Source organism: Hemicordylus capensis, chromosome 2 (assembly GCF_027244095.1).
Source record: "Hemicordylus capensis ecotype Gifberg chromosome 2, rHemCap1.1.pri, whole genome shotgun sequence".
NCBI lineage: Eukaryota > Metazoa > Chordata > Lepidosauria > Squamata > Cordylidae > Hemicordylus > Hemicordylus capensis.
This window is the reverse complement of record NC_069658.1, coordinates 311,402,822-311,421,944: the sequence shown is the minus strand read 5'-3', so window position 1 is coordinate 311,421,944 and position 19,123 is coordinate 311,402,822. Positions and strand designations below refer to the sequence as shown.

At 45.2% G+C, this 19,123-nt stretch overlaps 1 protein-coding gene across 6 annotated transcripts in view; it reads right to left on the bottom strand.

The window, feature by feature from the left end:
* Nucleotides 1–18,292, bottom strand: part of WNT7A (Wnt family member 7A) — a 66,389-nt gene extending 48,097 nt beyond the window's left edge. Inside the window, exons 1-2 of one of the 6 annotated variants that reach the window (XM_053303493.1) lie at nucleotides 16,817–18,292; nucleotides 14,382–14,608 (exon numbers count right to left, since the gene is read on the bottom strand). In XM_053303493.1, coding sequence (XP_053159468.1) covers nucleotides 14,382–14,608; nucleotides 16,817–16,887 — 298 coding nt within the window. In that variant the 5' untranslated portion in view covers nucleotides 16,888–18,292. Of the gene's footprint in view, nucleotides 1–14,381; nucleotides 14,609–14,727; nucleotides 14,826–14,931; nucleotides 14,951–15,052; nucleotides 15,179–15,382; nucleotides 15,491–15,544; nucleotides 15,564–16,816 lie in introns of those variants that run through there. The other 5 variants (XM_053303498.1, XM_053303495.1, XM_053303494.1 and 2 more) reach the window with 5 other exon arrangements.
* Between the last annotated feature and the right edge of the window lie 831 nt (nucleotides 18,293–19,123).

The following is a 19,123-nucleotide window of genomic DNA, read 5'->3' as shown; positions in this document are numbered from 1 at the left end:
CATCAGACTCCTTGGGAAAATCACTTGTTTTAGGGCTGACTTAGACACCATCTTCACAATTACTTCAGTGTCTGATGTGGAGGGCCCAAGCTGTTTAGGGCTTTATAGGTTATAACTAACACCTTGTATTTTGCTCAGAAACATATCGGCAGCCAGTGTAACTCCTTCAATACAGGAGTAATATGGTCTCTCCTAGATGACCCAGAGACCAGCCTGGCTGCCACATTCTGAACCAACTGTAGTTTCTGGACTACATAGAAGGGCAGCCCCACATAGAGCGCATTGCAGTAATCCAGTCTGGAGGTTACCAGCAGATGTACCACTGTTTTGAGGTCTACAAGAAACAGAAGCAGCTGACGTATCAGCCAAAGCTGATAGAAGTCCCTTCTGGCCACTGCCTCAACCTGGGATACCAGGGAGAGGCTTGGATCCAGAAGCACCCCAAGACTGCATACCTTTTCCTTCCGGGGAAGTGTGACACCATCCAGACAGGCAGATCAAAATTGTCTCTCAGGTTTCGACCCCACACAATGAATACCTTTGTCTTATCTGGATTCAGTCTCAGTTTGTTATCCCTCATCGAGCCCATCACTGACTCCAGGCAGGCATTTAGGGAGGTTATGCCCTCTTCTGATGATGCTGACATGTTACAAGTCCACCACATATGGTAAAATGTCTCCACTTGTTGATCACATTTCCAGCATTCCTTCGGAAAACTATTATCAATCTTATTAATGACCAAAGTAGTTATACACCACCTGAAAAACATCTTGTACCAGTTTTCCCTTAAATTATTACATAAAGTAAATTTAATATTCTTTTCCCATTGATGTTCCCAATCTGAAATATCTATCATTCTATTAATGTTCTGTATCTATTTTATCATAATTCTTTAATCTGTTCAGATTCTGTCTCATCTTTCAATAACTTGTATATCAAACCCAGCATATGGTCCTTTCTCTGGCTAATTAAGTTTTCAAAGTCAGTTAATTCTCTAAGTTTCCCTCCTTGTATTTGTAACTCTTTCCACACTATCAAACTGATCTGAATATATTGAAACCATGGCGGTTGCTGGGCCGACTGTTCAGATAACATTTGGATAGATTTCACTTTGGACTTATCCTGAGTTAAACTCTGTAAGGTATATGAATTTTCTCTCCAAAACTTATATTTAGCGGACATTTCTTCCTAAAAAAAACAACAACATTCAAGATCGACGCCAAAGGAGATAGCCGTGGGTATATTCTTTTTTTATATTTATCCCAAACATATAAAAGACTTTTTATAATTGTGTGTTGTTGTATCTCCGGATCTTTTCTCTTTCCAGCTATCCATAAAAGGTTATATAGACCTATGGAAAGGCCAGAGTTCTCCATATCGGCAAAGCAGCCATAAGGGGATATAATCCAATCAGAAATCCAAGTCAGACAACTAGCATGATAATAAAGCTTTATATATATATATATATATATATATATATATATATATATATGTATATGTATATATATATATATATATATATATATATATATATATATATATATAACTATATCATATATCTATTACTGTTGTTTAAAAAGATAACAATAGTAATAATAATAGTAGTAGTAGTAACAACAACAACATTCCACTTTAATTGTCCTGCATTTCCCCCAGAGAATCCCAGAAAGTGTGATATGGTGCAATGCTGTGTTAGAAATCCTCTCCTCAGCCCAGCTACACAGAGCAACAGTTTCTAGGGTTTCCTGAGTGAGAAAATAACTATCCAGCCACTCTGCAGTATACATATGCTCTAATTCTGTTTCATTTGGCCTTCCAAGATTGTTTCATCTTGTACAAACTCATAGAGGATATAATTCATCAAGAATTTGTTCCAATGAATAAGATTCAGTGTTTGCTTCTGAAAAGAGGTCATGACATGTGGTGCGAGCACAGAACTGGGAGACATTGAGGCCGTTCACACGACCAGGCGGTGGGAGGGCAGGAGGGCTGGTTATACTCACCCCCCCACCCCCACCCCCGCAGACAGGCTCTAGTTGTTTCTGGGAGTGCAGACTATCCACACCATGTGCCATATCACGGAGCTCCGGAGGCTGGGATGACACGTCCTGGCCTCTAAGAATCCTACAATGCACTGGATGCAGTGCTTTGGGGGATTCCTCCAGGAAATGGGTGTTCTAGGCACCTGTCACTGTGTGAAGCTGGGCTGGAAGCAGCCCGGCTCACACACAAGTAACAAGCCAACATTAAGGAAGCGCTCGCTCCCTTAACCTCAGCTAACAGCTGGGCTGAAAAGCTATTGGGCCTGATCCTGATGGTTTTCACATGCAGCCTAACCAAGGCTGGGCTCCCCTAGCCTGGTTTAGGCTGCACATGAGAACAGCCTCATTAATTCCTGTCCAAACTACCTGAGCCACTAAGGTTCCTTCTCTGCTACCCTAACCTCCGTTCTATGCTGCTTCTTCTCATTAGTGTTTCAGTTCACATCAGACAGATTCATGTATGTTACAACCCAGTCTCATGTCTGAAGCATCCAACTTCCACAATCACACCTCAACGTGGGTCAAAAGTCTACTGTTCCTGTTAAAAGGAATAATAGCTGCCTTTGAGCGATCCAGAGCTGTTGGGTTCTTCTAGCATCCTCTGAAACTATCCAAAGGCATTTCTTCCAGTGGTTATAGGAAGAGCTTTCAGCCTAGCACTTTGATGGCAATGCTGTCAGAAAGATGCCAGCCAGGGGATCCCATGTTTATGTACTTAGATCCTGCCTTTCCGCATCAGTAGGAGTGCCCAGGGAGCCTAACAGGGAGCATTTATGGGACTGGGGCTGCAGCTCACTGGCAGCCCCACAAGTCTCAGGATCAGTATCTGGTCTCACCAAGTAAACCTGGGGGACAATCCTATCTGAAACCCTGGAGACAGGGTCATGTAGCCAAAATACTAAAGCAGATGGAGTAAGGATATGATTCGGTATTAGACGGTTTCATGTGGTGGGGATGGCCCCTTAGTTCAGTGCTAGAGTACATGATTTGCATATAGAAGGTTTCGGGTTCAATTCGTGGCATCACCAGGAACAGGGCTGAGAAAGGACTTTCTAGACTGGAGAGAGTGACTCCCACTCTAATCAATTGGCTTTTAGTAGGTAAGCCAGCTTGGTGAATCATCCTGAAGTGGTATCTGATCCTGCTTTGACAAGTGACAAGCACAATTATGTTTTTCTTAATAAATGACTCATTCGACCATACCATTGGTCAAAAGTTCTAATAAAATTATTTTCTCAGGTCTATTCAAATTGTAACAGAGTCATCATCAAGTGATCTTCTGAAAGGATTTTACTGTGTAAATGTCAAGATATATAATATCATCAAAATCACTTTTAGTTAATTGGGCCAGATCCTTAGTTGTCACCAGGTGGTGTAGCTTCACCAACTCACAACCCATTGTTAACAATGGATCATTAGCATTATAATAAATGATGAATATATTACTTTTTAAAACAAATTAAAATGGTGTGAATTATATATTCAACATTTGGTGATGATCATGACTGCATATCACAAGAGCTATCTCATTTCGAGGAAATGAACATTGATACATCCACACACAAAAAAAAGCCAGCTTAAGCTTACTGATAGCAGTTTAACCTCAAGTACTTCAGTTAAACGGGATTTGAATCACTAAGGAACATTATTGTGGTCTACAGGATCATTACATTATGTCCAGCATGATTGAGATTCTGAACACACTCCATTGGAAGGGGTTGGGTCCCCAAAAGCAAATGACACCAGAGTGCACCTGTGTACTATACCCAATTGTCTTCTAGACATAATTTAAGGTGCAACTTTAAATATCTGTGCCCTGAATACATTATCTGTGCGCTGAATACATTAGAGATTCCCATCATCCTTTATGTCCCATGGTGAATTTGTGGGTCTCCTAGTAATACCTTCTTGATTATTGCCATAAGGCAGCAGCTGCTTTGATCCTATAGCTAAGCTTATAATTGTGGCTTTAGCATGGTTTGGTTTCACTTGATTTTCATGTATGTGCTATATATTGGGAGCCATTCCAAGCCCTAGGAATGAGGTGACCTGGAAGACTAATTTTTAAGCATTCACAGATCAAATTCAGCCTTCCTGAATCAGACCAGTGCCCATTTAATCTGGCATTCTATGTCCAAAAACAGTCAGCCAGATGCTTCTGGAGGCTCACAAGCAGGACAGGATATAAAGGTGATGGCCATTCCATTCTCTTGGTTGCCAGCATCTGGCTAGGGTTCTCTGGATAATCCATCCCTGCAGTATAATGACTGTTAATAAACCTATCCTTCACTAATTCACCGAGTCCTTTTAAAAAGCCTTGGAAGCTATTGGACAACACCATAACAATTTTAACTTCATTAAGAGAGCCCAAATTCTAGTCTTATGGGAGAAGGGACATTTTAGGTGGCAGAGAACCAGCAATGCCTGCAGAAGGTCCCAGTTCAGTTCCTGGCATCTCCCAGTAGAGATCTTGCCAGTCAGTGCCGACAGTACTGGGCCAGATAGACCAAAGATCTGACTCAGTAGGTGGAAGCTTCCTGTGTACTTTTTTGTTTCCTCTCGGTCTCTCACTCTCTTGCTCTCTCTGCTGTTCAACGCTGATCTCACTGAAAGCAATGGAACTTACTTTCAAGGAAATATGCTTAGCATTCAAGTATCATTAGTATTCAAGGTGACCTACCCTGGAGGATATGCACACACAGCTTCCACTAGCATACAGGTTGTGTAAATGAATCCTCACAAACCAAGAGCAAAATATCCTTCCGAGTGATTAGGATACCTACACACAAACGCTGCCGTCATATCACGGAGCCGTGATATTACAATGATATGTTGGAGTGAAGTCATTTTTAGGTTGTGTCCTGATTTCAGCACAGACATAGCAGAGCCACGTTAGGGTCACATTGAAAACCACTGACGATCGTGCTTGTCAGATTTGTAGCATAATGGCTTTATTGCAGATTGGAGTGGTAGACCGCTGGTTTCCCGTAGCTTCCGAAGACAGCTCATCTAAGAAAAATAAAATCAATCTGTGCACATTAGGTAATGTTCACAGATTTTTTTATTTATTTTTAAAATCAGAATTAAGTGGCATTTTGGAGCACTGATAAGGTCGGAGCTAGAGAAACTAAGGTTATTCAGCAACTGCTCACACAGGGGAAATGACAAGTTTCAAAATCTGTGCCTTAATATAAAGAAGTTATTGACCATCCAGGAGAGATTTTGCTAACTTCCCCACTGGGAGTTACAAATACGAAGCCATACTGAAGCAAATGGGTGCTTCAAAACACCCAGTGCTCATGTATAACTCCCATGCACTACAATGGGACCTGTGCAGGAAGACTGGGAATGTTTCTACTAATATTCCCATGTTGCTTGTGTGCTGTCATCTCCTTCATGGCCATTCAGTTTGCAATATTAGGGCTTTCTGTTTACCTCACTGGGCACTGAATCTGGCCCATCTGAAGATGCAAAGAGGGCTGATGATGTCAAAAGGCATGCTGCATCGTATCAATGTAGATTGTCCACTTCAGAGCTGAGGAATAGGCAAAGCTACTTAAAGAAGTTTGCTACCTAATGCCACCTGTCAGGCCTTGGCAAGGCTGCATCTGGGGGAAGTGAGCGGGCAACCACAGAGCAGATGAGTTAAAGGGACTAGAGACAGCAGACAGAGTTAGGTGCCAGATGGGGCAGCTGAAGATTAACACGGGCAGAGGCAGAAGACCTTGTCATCAGGGCCAGGCTGGGGTTGAATACTGAGTAAGAAACAATGAAGCGGGGTGAGGCAAGGCAAGGCAAGGCAAGGCAGAGCAAGCCTGTGCTGTTTGACAGAGTTCCCTGGAGCTGAGACTCCGCTCCATACTGCCCCTTGTGGTGGCTTGCTATCCTGCAGCAGTTTTGAGGTCTCCGGGCCCTATTCTGGCTTCTCCCTATGAGGCCTGTTATTGACGTCCCTGCAGAGAGGAAGAAGCTTAAAGCAGACCTTGCCTCAGTTTCAAGGTCTCCTTGCTGCTGGTATGTTTGTTCTTCCCTTTTTTGCCTGCTTGGATTGACCTCTGGCATGTTCCTGACCTCCAGTTCCCGGCTTCTCCCTGACTCCTGACTGCTTGCTCGGCTTGACCTTAGACACGTTCCGGATCTGTGACTACTGGTTTTGATCTCTGAGCCCCAATTGGTTGCCTGGCTCTCCCAATTCTGGCTTCTAGCCTTGCATCACCTCATGGCCATTGCCAATGGCTCAGTCCTGACACTGTTCTGTAAAATGATATTGCTCAGACTGAGGAACCAAGCCTGGAAAACTGTTCTATGGAGCCCATTAGTTCCCCAGAGTCACCTGCTCCAAAGAGCTGGCTCTAGCCATGAGATGGTTGGTGCTCCACTGTAACAGACTGATGGCCACCTGCCTGGGAGATTCTCTGGTGGCACAAGGAGCAAGACACCTGAACCCTGCTGTCAGGATTCCTGGCTCAATACCCTCTATGCCTCAACTCCTTGGTGAAATGCCTGCCCAGATTTAAATGCTTTATATTGCTTTTGGAAGAGATTCCGAATAGGAGTTTGCTGAATCTCCAGGGGAAAAGATTTCCCAGCACAGGGCATGATGCAGCCAAAGTTCAGTACTTTAACATTCCACTGGAGGGTTAAGCATGTGATTCCTCAAGAAAGAGAAATCCTGACATCCCCAGAATGTCTCTGGATGTGGTACATTCCTATGCATGCAGAATCTTTTCCAGACCTAACCTGCTAAGATCAAGATGGGCCATAAGAGGAATGTGGCTTCCCACAGTAGGCAGGCTCCAAGCTATCTAGAGAGCTACTGGTTGAAATCAAGAGAGGATTTTGTTTTGTGCTCAATAGAGTAATGTAGGCACTACTCACTGGTGCTCCCACCCATCCCACCTGACAGCAGAATAGGCACAAATTATTTTGCCCCTTTAGGTAGGGTAAGGTGAAGACTTCCATGCATGTACTGAGAGGGCATCCTCATTTCCCCTGGATATGTCCTCACTTCTGTGAAAAAGAGGTATGTCCTTGAGGAAAGGCAATCCATTTGGTTTTTGCCCAGCCCCACATGCGAGCACCTCCCCCCCCCCACCCGCCTTCGAGCCAGTGGCTAGGTCTACCAGTTCCTGGAGACCAAGGCTACCAGTCCAAAAAAGAAAGTTGACAAATAGTTCTGGCCACTTTGGGGCTACCCTGACATGGGAGAAATGTCTCCTTAAAAAGCTCCCACCAATTAAATATGATCCTGACACCACTGTGATCTTCCATGATCCCAAGAGCATCCTGGGATTCTGACTTGAGTGATTACTAGAAGATCTTAAACTCAATGAACAACTTGACTGAGATTGTTTGTTTTCCCCAGGAAGTCTGAGGTGTTCAGAAGAGGAATATTTCTTATGGTGTGCATAGCATACATGCCCATCTCAGCTTTGCCTTTTGTAATCAGGTTTTGCAAGTTTATGTATTATTTCAAAAACCTGCCAAACCCGTTGGGCCAAAGGTGACAGTGGGCTAAAAGAAATAAGTATGTAAACAATAAGAAATGAAGACTTTCTCCAAATATTTTACAAATATTTTTGTTTCCAACCCCATTGAATCTTATCCTTCCAAACCAGAGGATGTATCCAGTGCATTGCTTTCATTTTGTCCAGATACAATTTCACTCAAACCACAGTGTTCACATCAAATTTACATGGGCTTCCAAACAAGATGATTCCATAGGCTTGACAGATCCATATACAGAGTAGTTTTCCCAGCCACTTTCTTGTTAGCATGCCTTCTGAACTACCAAACCCCTTCCGAAACTCTCCTGGCCGTTTTTTGTTTTTGTTTTTTAAAGAGAATAGTTCAGCATTGAAAACCAGTCAAAAGGGGGTTATTGGAAAAGCCCAAGTACACAAGTGCTATTGCTTGTCTGTGTCTGAGGCTGCAATCCTATGCAATCCTGAGGCTGCAATCCTATCCCTTCTTGGAAATGAGCTCTGTTCAAGACAGTGTGATTTCATTCCAAGTAAGCATTCAGAGGCTGTGCTGTCTACCACTTTACTGGGCCACACAGCTACTGATATGGACAGTTGTGTGTACTACATAAGACATCATTCCTAAAGGCCAGAGGAGACTAACGTAGTATTTGTATTCTAAAGGTAAAGTGTGCCGTTGAGTTGGTGTCGATTCCTGGCGACCACAGAGCCCGGTGGTTATCTCTGGTAGAATACAGGAGGGGTTTACCATTGCCTCATCCCATGCAGTATGAGATGATGCCTTTTAGCATCTACCTGTATCATTGCTGCCCAATATAGGTGTTTCCCATAGTCTGGGAAACATACCAGCAGGGATTCAAACCGGCAACCCAGAGAACTTACGTTTTGGGCAGTATAAAAATGTATTAAATAAATAAATAACCTCTGGCTTGCTAATCAAGTTGTTTCCCCACCTAAATGAAACCACTGAGAGAAAAACATTAATTGGGAACAGATGAGAATGACAAAGCTAATTAAGTAACCTGTAATAGGTCTGCAGCCACCGACTGGTGTAGGGGGGAAATGACTTGATTATCAAGCCAGAAGTTACCCGTTTGAATCCTTGCAAGTATGTATGGAAACACCTATATCAGGCAGCAGTGATATAGTAAGATGCTGAAAGGCATAATCTCATACTGTGTGGGAGGAGGCAACGGTAAACCCCTCCTCTATTCTACCAAAGACAACCACAGGGCTCTGTGATCGCCAGGAGTCAAAACTGACTCAACAGAACACTTTACCTTCACCTTAATAGGTCTGCAATTTAAGAATTAAATGTGGGCAGGGGTAAGGCACAATACATTATCTGTGTGTATCTGTGCTAAAATAATGGGCTAAGATATGGGCTAAAATAATGTCACAGAGCAACCCTTCCACCACATCACCATTTCAGATTTCCATGTGCAGGGTGGGGGGAGATGTATTAGGAGGGCAAGATTCCACAAAGTCCAAAAGCATTCAAAAGTTATTTTATTTTTATTTATTTATTAACATATTTTATACCACCCAAAACTTGCATCTCTGGGCGGTTTACAACCCAGTATAAAGAGTCATGCATTTTAAGAGCCTTTGTGGTGGTGATTTTCTTTTTTGTATACCTCCTCTGTAGCAATATTGTCAACATAGGACACACTTTTCTTTCAAGCAACCCCTTTTCGAAGTAAAGGGATTTGTGCCTTTGGCATGCTGCTGATACAATGTATAGGCTCCTTTAATTATTCCTAATTACAGTTACTAAGTGCACACACATTGCCTGGGACTCTTCTGTCTCTTTGCTTAGTCTTCTCACCCTGTTGCCTCTTTGGCTACTGCAGGGCTCTGCCAGTGCTTCTTTTCCCAACAGTCTTTGAACTTTAACTGGTTCCCTTCCAACACACAGGGGGGCAATGACATCCCTCCATGGGGTTAACACTTTGAAATAATGTCTACTGAAACCATGAATGGATGGCTGCAGCAGGTCCATAGAGACAGAGGTGACAGCCACTCCACGCAAAGACCCTCCTTTAGATTGTATGTCACTATTGATAGATACATAGCTGGAAAGATGGCGCCTGAGGAGCAGAAAGAGTCCAACCTTTCATTGCTGATTTGACTATATTTAGGAAGGAATAAATAAAAATATTTCATTTTAAACCTGCCAACATGAACAAGCTTCCAAACATCATCAGTGCTATGTTCAAGAAACTGCTCTTGACAGCCTTCAGTCCATAATTTAGACCATTGACTGACTTTGATTCATAACCACTAAGCGCTGGTGGATTAAGACTTAAATGGGCCCAGTAACCACTCCCAACAAATCAAAGAGACTTGCCCAGATGATGTGCCACTGCCTTGGGCACTCCTGCTTCTTTGTATTGCCTTCTCACTGCATGACCCTTAGGCTACACCCAGAGTCTCTCCGTGCTCCTTCTCTCAAGAGCCTTTGAACTTTGGCTGGCTCTCTTCCAACAATCTTCTGGTCTGGAGTCAGATGCATGCATTCCAGTTCTCAAAGTGGAATTCATGGTGTTATACATGAGAGTGTTGATTGTGAATTAAAAGTACCATATTGTCACATGCCTGCCCAAATGTCTCTCTGTGTTTGGAAATTACAAAAAATATAGGCAGAAATACGGTACTTGAACCTGTGCAATGAATGCAGATTAGCATTTCATTTCATTCAGAAAGAAGCCATCATGAATTCACATTCACAGCTTAAATCAACTGTTACAACTGAGAGATGGCTAAATGTTGTTGTTCTTGTGTATTATACCGCTTTTCAAACAAACAAACAGAGAAGTTCTCAAAGCGATTTACATAGAAAAAGGAATAAGATGGTTCCCTGTCCCAAAAAGGACCACAGTCTCTAAAAAGAAACCCAGGTAGACACCACCAACAGCCACTGGGGAAATGCTGGGCTGGGCCTAAATAGGGACAATTTCTTTCCCCATGCTAAACATGAGAAAGTCACCACTATAAAATGGGCTTCTTTGCCCAAATAGCAAGGACTACAGAGAAGATGAAATTCAATACCTGTTGCTTGATTGTTAAAGCGATTTCTAGTCAGTTTCATTAGGCATATACCCTCCTGACATTAGAGGAAAAAATGACTGAAACCATGGTGGGTAAGGTTAATACATTTTTGCACATCTGGAAAGAAAACAATACAGCTACTAACAAGTGACTCCTTACCTCTGATGTACTCCCAAGGGAGCTTTGTTATACAAGCACAAAAAATAACATATTAGTTATGTTAATGTTTTCTGTCTGTCTATCTGTCTGTCTATCTATCTGTCTTGTAATGCAAGTGCTGTGGAAGATTGTGATGTTTGGGTATTTGATTTTAAGACTACATTGTTCCAAACATAATGAGCCCAAGGAAGCACCATAGTATGTATCTACCTTTGTATTTTATAAGTAAATTACTAGTGCTTCTTTTGAGTATATAAACTGTAACCATAAATGAAATGACAGCATGTCAAATCAATGTAACTCAAAAATCATGTGACACTTTCAATGTAGTCAATGGTTTTAAGGGCTCTATGTTGGACTGTGGTCATTGTGTAATATTCAGACTAAGCTGAAATGAATGGGCAAGTTCATGAGTAACTTGTTTCATTGATTTAAACAATAGTTAGTCATGACTAACCAGTCTGGATGTTGCCCATTGACTTTATGGCAGATATCTGAGTTCAACTGTGTCTTATGTTATAATAAAAAAAAATATCCAGATAAATCACATCTAATGCCTAAAATGAAATCCTCTTACCGTATTTTACGGACTATAAGACGCTACGGACTATAAGACGCACCTTAATTTTAATCCAGTTTTTCAGAGTTTTAACATATTAAACTGTTAAAACATATAAGACGCTCCTGAATTTTGGCGGATATTTTTCGAGGAAAAAAGTGAGTCTTATAGTCCATAAAATACGGTAATTGCTTCTATAGTTCACACTGATGTGCCAAAATCAGTGCAATCTCTGGAACAACCTTTGACACTGAGTAAACAGACCAAAATTGCAGGAAATCGATACAAGTAAATAATTAATAATGTCATATTATTGATATGCATTGATGAAAAACAAGCATAATGACTCCGTCATCTTTATGCCACAAACTATTACTTCCAATCTGCTATTTTGTCTGATTATGACATCGTCCTGATGTTCCTCCAAATTTGAAATTGAAGCTCCCATAATCCCTTGTGCTACACTGAAGCTCAAATCCTTTCTGGCATCCTGTACACATATCACACACACACACACACACACACACACACACACACACACGTCTTACAGCCCATTGGTGGGCCCAGACTGCTGACATGGTTTAGGAATCAGTGCCATACTACACAAAGTGCTTTGTCACAAGGCAAAAGATACCATCAATTCCAATGACAATTCCAAAAACTTATCAGGCAGGAACACGGAATATAGGAAGCTGCCTTCTACCAAATCAGATCGTTAGTCCATCTAGTTCAGTACTGTCTTCCCAGACTGGCAGTGGCTTCTCCAAGGTTGCAGGCAAGAGTCTTTCTCAGCCCTGTTTTGGAGATGCCAGGGAGGGAATTTGGAACCTTCTGCATTCAAGCATGCCAGTGCTTTTCCCAGAGTGGCCCCACCTCCTAAGGGCAATATCTTAGAGTGCTCACATGTATTTTCCCATTCAAATGAAAACCAGGGTGGACCCTACTTAGCAAAGAGGGAAAATCATGCTTGCTACATGGGAAACACCTATATCGGGCAACACCAATATAGGAAGATGCTGAAAGGCATGATCTCATACTGTGAGGGGGATGGCAATGGTAAAAGGTAAAGTGTGGCCTCAAGTCGGTGTCCACTCTTAGCAACCACAGAGCCCCCCCTGTGGTTTTTCTTTGGTAGAATACAGGAGGGGTTTACCATTGCCATTTCCTGCGCAATATGAGATGATGCCTTTCAACATCTTCCTATATCACTGCTGCCCGATATAGGTGTTTCACAGTGGGGATTCGAACCAGCAACCTCATGCTTGCTAGGCAAGCCATTTCCTCCCGCACCAAACCCCTCCTGTATTCTACCAAAGACAACCACAGGGGTCACCAGGACACACCAACCAACTTTACCAAGAAAGAATAGAATCCTATCCGAATGAATGAGACATTCACTTATAAGCTCCCCACAGTGGGATAATTAAGAACCTAATTGAACCTTTCAGATGTGTAAATCTTTTCTTATCTCATGTACTAAATATCACACCGTTGTACAATATGCTAATTAATCCAAAATAGGTAGTAGCAAGTAAATCCACTTCTCACCACACTTTGTCCCTCTTGATTTTGAGCATAACAGGATTTATCTTACATCGACTAGAAGGAGCATTTTATTTAGAATGGCTCTCCTCAATGTTTAATCAACTTTTGCACAAACAGTAGGTGAAAGACTCTTGATTGTCTTGTGAAAGAACTTTCTTACAGAGTTTTTGCATATAGGCCTCTCTTAATCTCCCCATCCCCATAAATGGTCTATTTTTGTGTAAAATAGGGGTTGTAAAAACCTACCCTGATCAGAATCTGTATTCAGGTTTGTTTGTTTGTTTGTTTGTTTTCAATGTTTCTTTTCCACAGTATTCCCATGCTGCACAAAACAGCATGGAAGAGGCTCACTGCCAGTTTTTAGTGTGGTGTGTGCAATGCTCCAACAGTATGAGCCTAAACATGTTTACTAAGTCCCACTGAGTTCATGGGGACTTACTCCCTTGTAACTGCGTATAGGACATGCTTACTTAGAAAGCCCCTTAGAAAGCATTGATTTCAAAAGGAAATTTTAAAAGGACATTTACACTAGCAGTGCTGTAGAGAAACAGCTGTGCCTTGGACAGCTGGTGATTAAACAAATATTGAACAGTATGAGTGGAGTATCACCTCTATACCCAGTGATGTAGTCACAAATGCAGAAGTGCAGGCACTTTCCATGACAGCCCAATAGCCACTGAGCCACCCAAACAGCCACGCTCCATGGTCACACCCATGCCAATTGCCACCCCCCTCATTTAGATAGATGCAATAATTCAAGGGATTCTGCTACAAGAAGTCATGGATCATGTAGACTTAAAGGAATGTACTAGAATGAAAGACAGGGAATACCCAATGAAATGCTCTGATTCCTTCCAAATGATCATGGAATGCATTGGATTTCCAAAAGGCCAATGGACCAGAGCATGCATGCATGCATGCATTTATTTTTATACTGCCCAAAACTTCCATCTGAAATATGGAATACCCATATTTCAGTGGGTATTCCCTGTTATTTGTTTTAGGATGTCCTGACACTAGTCCACCATAGGACTTGCATGCTGACGGTCCCAGGTTCGATCCCTGGTGGCATCTCCAAGTAGGTCTGGGAAAGACTCCTGCCTGAAACCATGGCGAGCTGCTGTCAGTCAGTGTAGCCTAGCCAATACTGAGCTAGCTGGACCAAGGATCTGACTCAGTATAAGGAAGCTTCCTATGTTCCCATGAAGACAGGAAGCATGGTGATAAATGATTGGAACAGCAAGAGCATCACATTATTTCCATTTAGAAAGCCAAGGGCTGCGATCCTGCTACTCCCTTCAGCACTACACCACTGTATATATATCGAGTAGCAGGGGCCTCTGTTACTTTCGATGTTCCCAAAGGAGCGATAATTGAATATAAAATAGAGGGGAGTGGGTCTGGCTGTCTTTATTGAAGCGAACTCAGACGCCATCGCATTCCTTGCCTATTCGCCTCTCTTCTTTGGGGAACTCTTTGGTGAACTTGAAGTTCCACCTGGCAATATGCCACACCAGCTATAAGCAAGAAGAGGTAACATACCCACTTTCAGCTCTTTGCCAAAGACCGTCCTTTCGCCCAAAGCCGAGCAGTTCCACCGCCCATTGCGAAACTGAAATTGACACTCGTTGATTCCCATCTGGGACCCTTCTCCGATCACGATGATGGCATCGGGTCTGCTCTGACAGATCGCCCTCTGTCTAGGAGCTAAGCCCGGGATCTTGTTACAGATGATGCTGGCCCCCAGAGCCACCACGGAGGAAAAACCCCTAGAAGGAGAAGACAGAGTCGTTATTGATGATGAGACCAACACGGTCATCTCCGGAAAGAACAAAAGCGCCGCATCGGTCTCCCTCTATCCTTTAAGGCGGTTCTGAGTTCAACGCACTTCTGGATGAGCTGGAAGTGGCAGCTTATCTCCCTCCACCCCCAGTTCAAAGTACAGGGAGCGTTTTAAGTCCTCCAAGCCTCTGATCTGCCCTCAAGATTTGACAGACGCTTGTTCGGTATCGTGTAACTTTTCTCCAAGCCGAGGACCTTGCAGCTCGCTGACATGCGCACGCCCCCCCCACCACACACGCTGCATACACACAATCAGGAGGCAGAGGGTGCTGAACCCAAGTCTGCACAGCCCGTTCCCCTCTCAGGCATTCACGTAGCGTTCCCTCCTGGGTGCTGTTTGCTAAAGTCAACTGGCAGGTTGCGGCACATACTCGAGCAGAACCAAAAACATCATTTTGTAGTCAACCAGCCTGTGGCCAAGACAAGCCCAACGCTGTTCGACTTGTCTGCCCGCCCCAGCAGTCCCTCGGGGAGCCTTGCGGGGCTCAGGCTGGGAGATCGCCAGCCACGCTGAATGAAGGGAGCGACGGGCTCCACTGCATCACTCACCGCTCCCCCCCCCCCTTGGTCTAAGAGCGTGCCGATCACTAAAACAGAGATAAGGAGGAGGCGCACACGTGGGCTTTTGCCCGAGCCGGCCCCCACTTCCTGACGCAGACCTTAGAGCACGCAGCGATTTGCCACCTGCCCTAAACACGCACAGCAGTTTTGCTCAGAATCCTGCTCCCATCACATTTGAACCGCGGATCTGTAAAAAGGCTCCCTTTTAGCACATGCGGGTGACAACCTTCCTTCCCCTCCGGGATGCCTCGCAATGTTCCCCTGTGGGACTTGAGCGGCTGAGTATGGGTACTGGAACACACCTATGTGTATCTGCGGGCCGCGCACACCCATTCACTGCCCACATAAGCACGCGCGCGGGCGCAGGCGCACACCCACCAGGATCCCAACAGGACGGGCCTCCTCTACCTGAGCAGCCGAAAGGGGCGACTACTAGCTTCCCAGGGCAGATCCGTTCGGTCTAGGAACGGCTTTTCGTACAACCTCCTTGGTCAGTTTCAGTCACATCGCGGTGCTGAATGCGCCGACTGAGACTGTGCGCGCATCCCTAGCATCCTGAGTTGGGAAAGGAGTCCCTTTGAAATTGGCGGGGCCTGCTTACAGGTCAAGGAGCTTAGCTGCCGCTGTTTGCGCGGGATCCGCTTCGCGGCCCTTCCGCCCCAGCGGTGGAAAGTGCTGTGTTCCAGACCCTTTGTCCCACTCCCGCCGGAGTGACCGAGGGCTGGGACTGCACAAGGGCTGAATGACCCAAGCGGGAATTATTTCCTACTTCTGATATAGTCTTCGGATTCCAGCTGAACGACCCACGAGGTGGCCGGCTTCAGGTGCGCCGCAATGCCAGGAGATGCGATGCGATGAACGCCCTCTTGATTCAGCCAGTTTAGGCGCTCGGGGTGTCTCTGTTCAAATTCATGAGCTTAGCCCTAGAGGAACTTCTTTGCAGCGCCGCAACTCAGTTGTTGGGACTTGTGGAGATGTGGTGCCTCCGAGCATGTGCAGAGTGCTTCCGACCCCAAGTAACAGAGACAAATCCCAAACATTTGGGATTATGCGGAGGATCAACCCAGGCCCTGCCGGGATTACGCGGAGGATCAACCCAGCCCCTGATATAGGGAGGGGAGGGTGGTGGCAGCAGGTGGAAGCTCTCTCCCTACCTCGCTGGAGCTCATTTAAGCGCTCCATATTGCCCGCGCGCACAATAGAAAGCAGAGCCCCTGATTTGATTTCAGCGGGTCTAAGAGGTCCAGCCGCAAGTGGCACAACTCTCCCCGCAGCCCATTGCCATGCAGGTCATGCCTCCTCCGCATCACACAGCAAAAGGGCTTGCGACTTTCCCCAGAGCCACAGGCTTAGCATGGAATTGGGAAGGCCGGCCACGGCAACAAGAGCGACAGAAATCATATGCTGAAAGAAAGAAAGAAAGAAAGAAAGAAAGAAGAAAGAAAGAAAGAAAGAAAGAAAGAAACTCTTTCAGACTTCCCCCAAGTTGAATACTAACAAGTCTGGACAGGTTAGGCACAGCCTGTTTGTTTAAAGAGCGGGGGGAGGGGGAGAGAGAGAGAGAGGTGACTTACCCAATTTTGATATAGACAATCCCTAGACTCAGAAAGATGTGGAATATCCAGCGCCTAGTTTTCCTGTTCATATTCCTCGTTTGCTTCTGGGTTTCAGATCAACATGCAAAATTATGCCCCCCCCTTTTTAAAAGAAGAAGAAGAAGAATACAAATAATAAATAAATAATCCCTTTCCCACACGCTTTGTGCGCTGGCGAATTTCTCGGTGCCTCAGACAGTGCAACGACAGGTCAAAGTAGTGCAGACAAAACAGATCAGCCCTCCTGCGATCCGAGCCACCCGGAGCGAGCGGTGTGTGTTTGTAAATCCCAAGAGACAATCACCATAGCCTTCCACTGGGTCTCTCTCTCTCTTCACTCCCTCTCAATTCCGGATTGGTATGCCTGTCACACGTAATACTTTTGAGAGCGCTGGGGAATGTATAGGCTCCAATAATCTCTCCCTCTCGCGGCGCGCTGCCGCTCTGGAGGATTTCCCCTCAGGTTCAATGTGACGAGTATCTATCTCTTTTCTCCCTTCTTCAGCTTACTTGGGCGTGTTCTCCTTCTCCAAAGGAGGGAGTCGTCCAGCCGGGGGTGAGGGTGGGAAGGAAAAGAAGTGTATGATTGTAGTGTTTGGGGCGGGGGGGGAGAGATACGGCGGTGGAAGTGGAATAAAGGATCACAAAGACATCACCTGCTTGAAAAAGAAAAAGAAACCCCTCCAGCCAGAAGCTGCTGGAAGTGTGCTTCTGTGAAAAAGAAGGACTTGCAGAGCTCCAGCGGTTTGAATGGCAGTCCAACGCACAGGATCAATTTCTGATCAATCCCCACATCGTAGGCTTGGGAAGATATTTTTACAGAGACCCACACTGGCAGTCCTGACTCCCCAGCTGCCTTGTAGGCTCTACTCTGGTTTATCTCCTCCTGATTCTGACGCTCCGCTTCCCTTTATCCTGTTTTTTCTCTCTGCCAGTTCAGGTTGGCGTGCCTCCTTTTTTTTTTTTTTTTTTAACTGTCCCAATTGCTGATCGATTGTTTCGCGCCCTGTCAGGGAGGGAGAGAGGAGCTGAACTTTCCTGTTTCGCGTGTGCTTTGTTGTGTCCCTGTCTCACGCACACAGGACACACACACACACATCACATCATGTGCTTTCCGGGGGTTGCCGTCAGCCTCAGATGCTGCTGTCCTTTCTCCTGTTTGATTTCCCCGCTCCCCAATTATTGTGTTTCCTCGATTTCCTCATTGGGACGAGCCAGCGATCCCAGAGAGGAGTCCTATCTCAGCAGTAGCATCTCTCAGCTAAAGGGCAAGGGGAGAAGAGGGTGGGGGCAGCAGCCGCAGCAGCAGCAGCAAGGGGCTGCCTAGGAAATAGATCTCTGTTTTGTTCAGCACCGCTAGCGAAAGCCTCGAGCCCCGGACAATTTAGATCCTATCTGCCGCTATTGACGGCGAGGCTAGACTCTCAGACAGCAGCCCCCGAAGAAAAAGCCCATTGTTGCCTCACCACTTTTGCCTATATGCCTGGCTTGCCTTCTTCCACTTCTTTTTGATTGATTTAGTTCAGGACAAAAAAGAAGGGGGGGGGAGGCGCGCGGGGGCGGGGGAAGATCTGGCTGCTCACCCAACCCTCAAGCGGGTACCTGCTGGGGCGGGGGGGGGGCGCAGTCTTTGAGGCAGAGGCCGGAGGACTGCCACAGATCGGGTATCACAGGGTTGGGGTTTTTTTGGGGGGGGGGTGTCAAATCCCCGCCTCTGCGCTTCCCAATTGGGAGAAAGTGAAGAGTGAGGACGCCCCCCCCCCGCAGTCCGAACCCTCCAGCAGGCATGCAACTCTCTCCTCTTGATCCTCTTTGCGATTGACTCTCTTTAACCCCGCTTGTTAGCCCAAGCGGCCTTGCAGCCTGTGCCAAGCCCCACACAGTAATCGCCTTCTTGATTTCCTGCCCCCTGGGACTATGCCTGAGAGGCAGATTCCCTCCCGCGAGCCCATCTCCTCACCAGCCCCTGCGCACGCCCCACGTGTAAGCTCCACAAGCCTGCATTGTTACAGAGGGCTTTTGTGTGATCCTAACAGTGGGACTTAACACTGTTATGGTGATGTTTTATTATTATCCCTTATCACTCACACAAGGGAGGGTTCCTAAAATGATCATAACAGGGGTGTGGTGGTGCTGCTGGAAATGGAGCAACGTGTGTGTGTGTCTGTGTGTGTGTGAGATATAATCCCACATAAACAGGTGATCCCAAATATAACTTAGCACGTTTGACAGAGTTATGAGTTGAAAAGCAATTTGCAAATACTTTTAATTCCACTCTGACAAAAC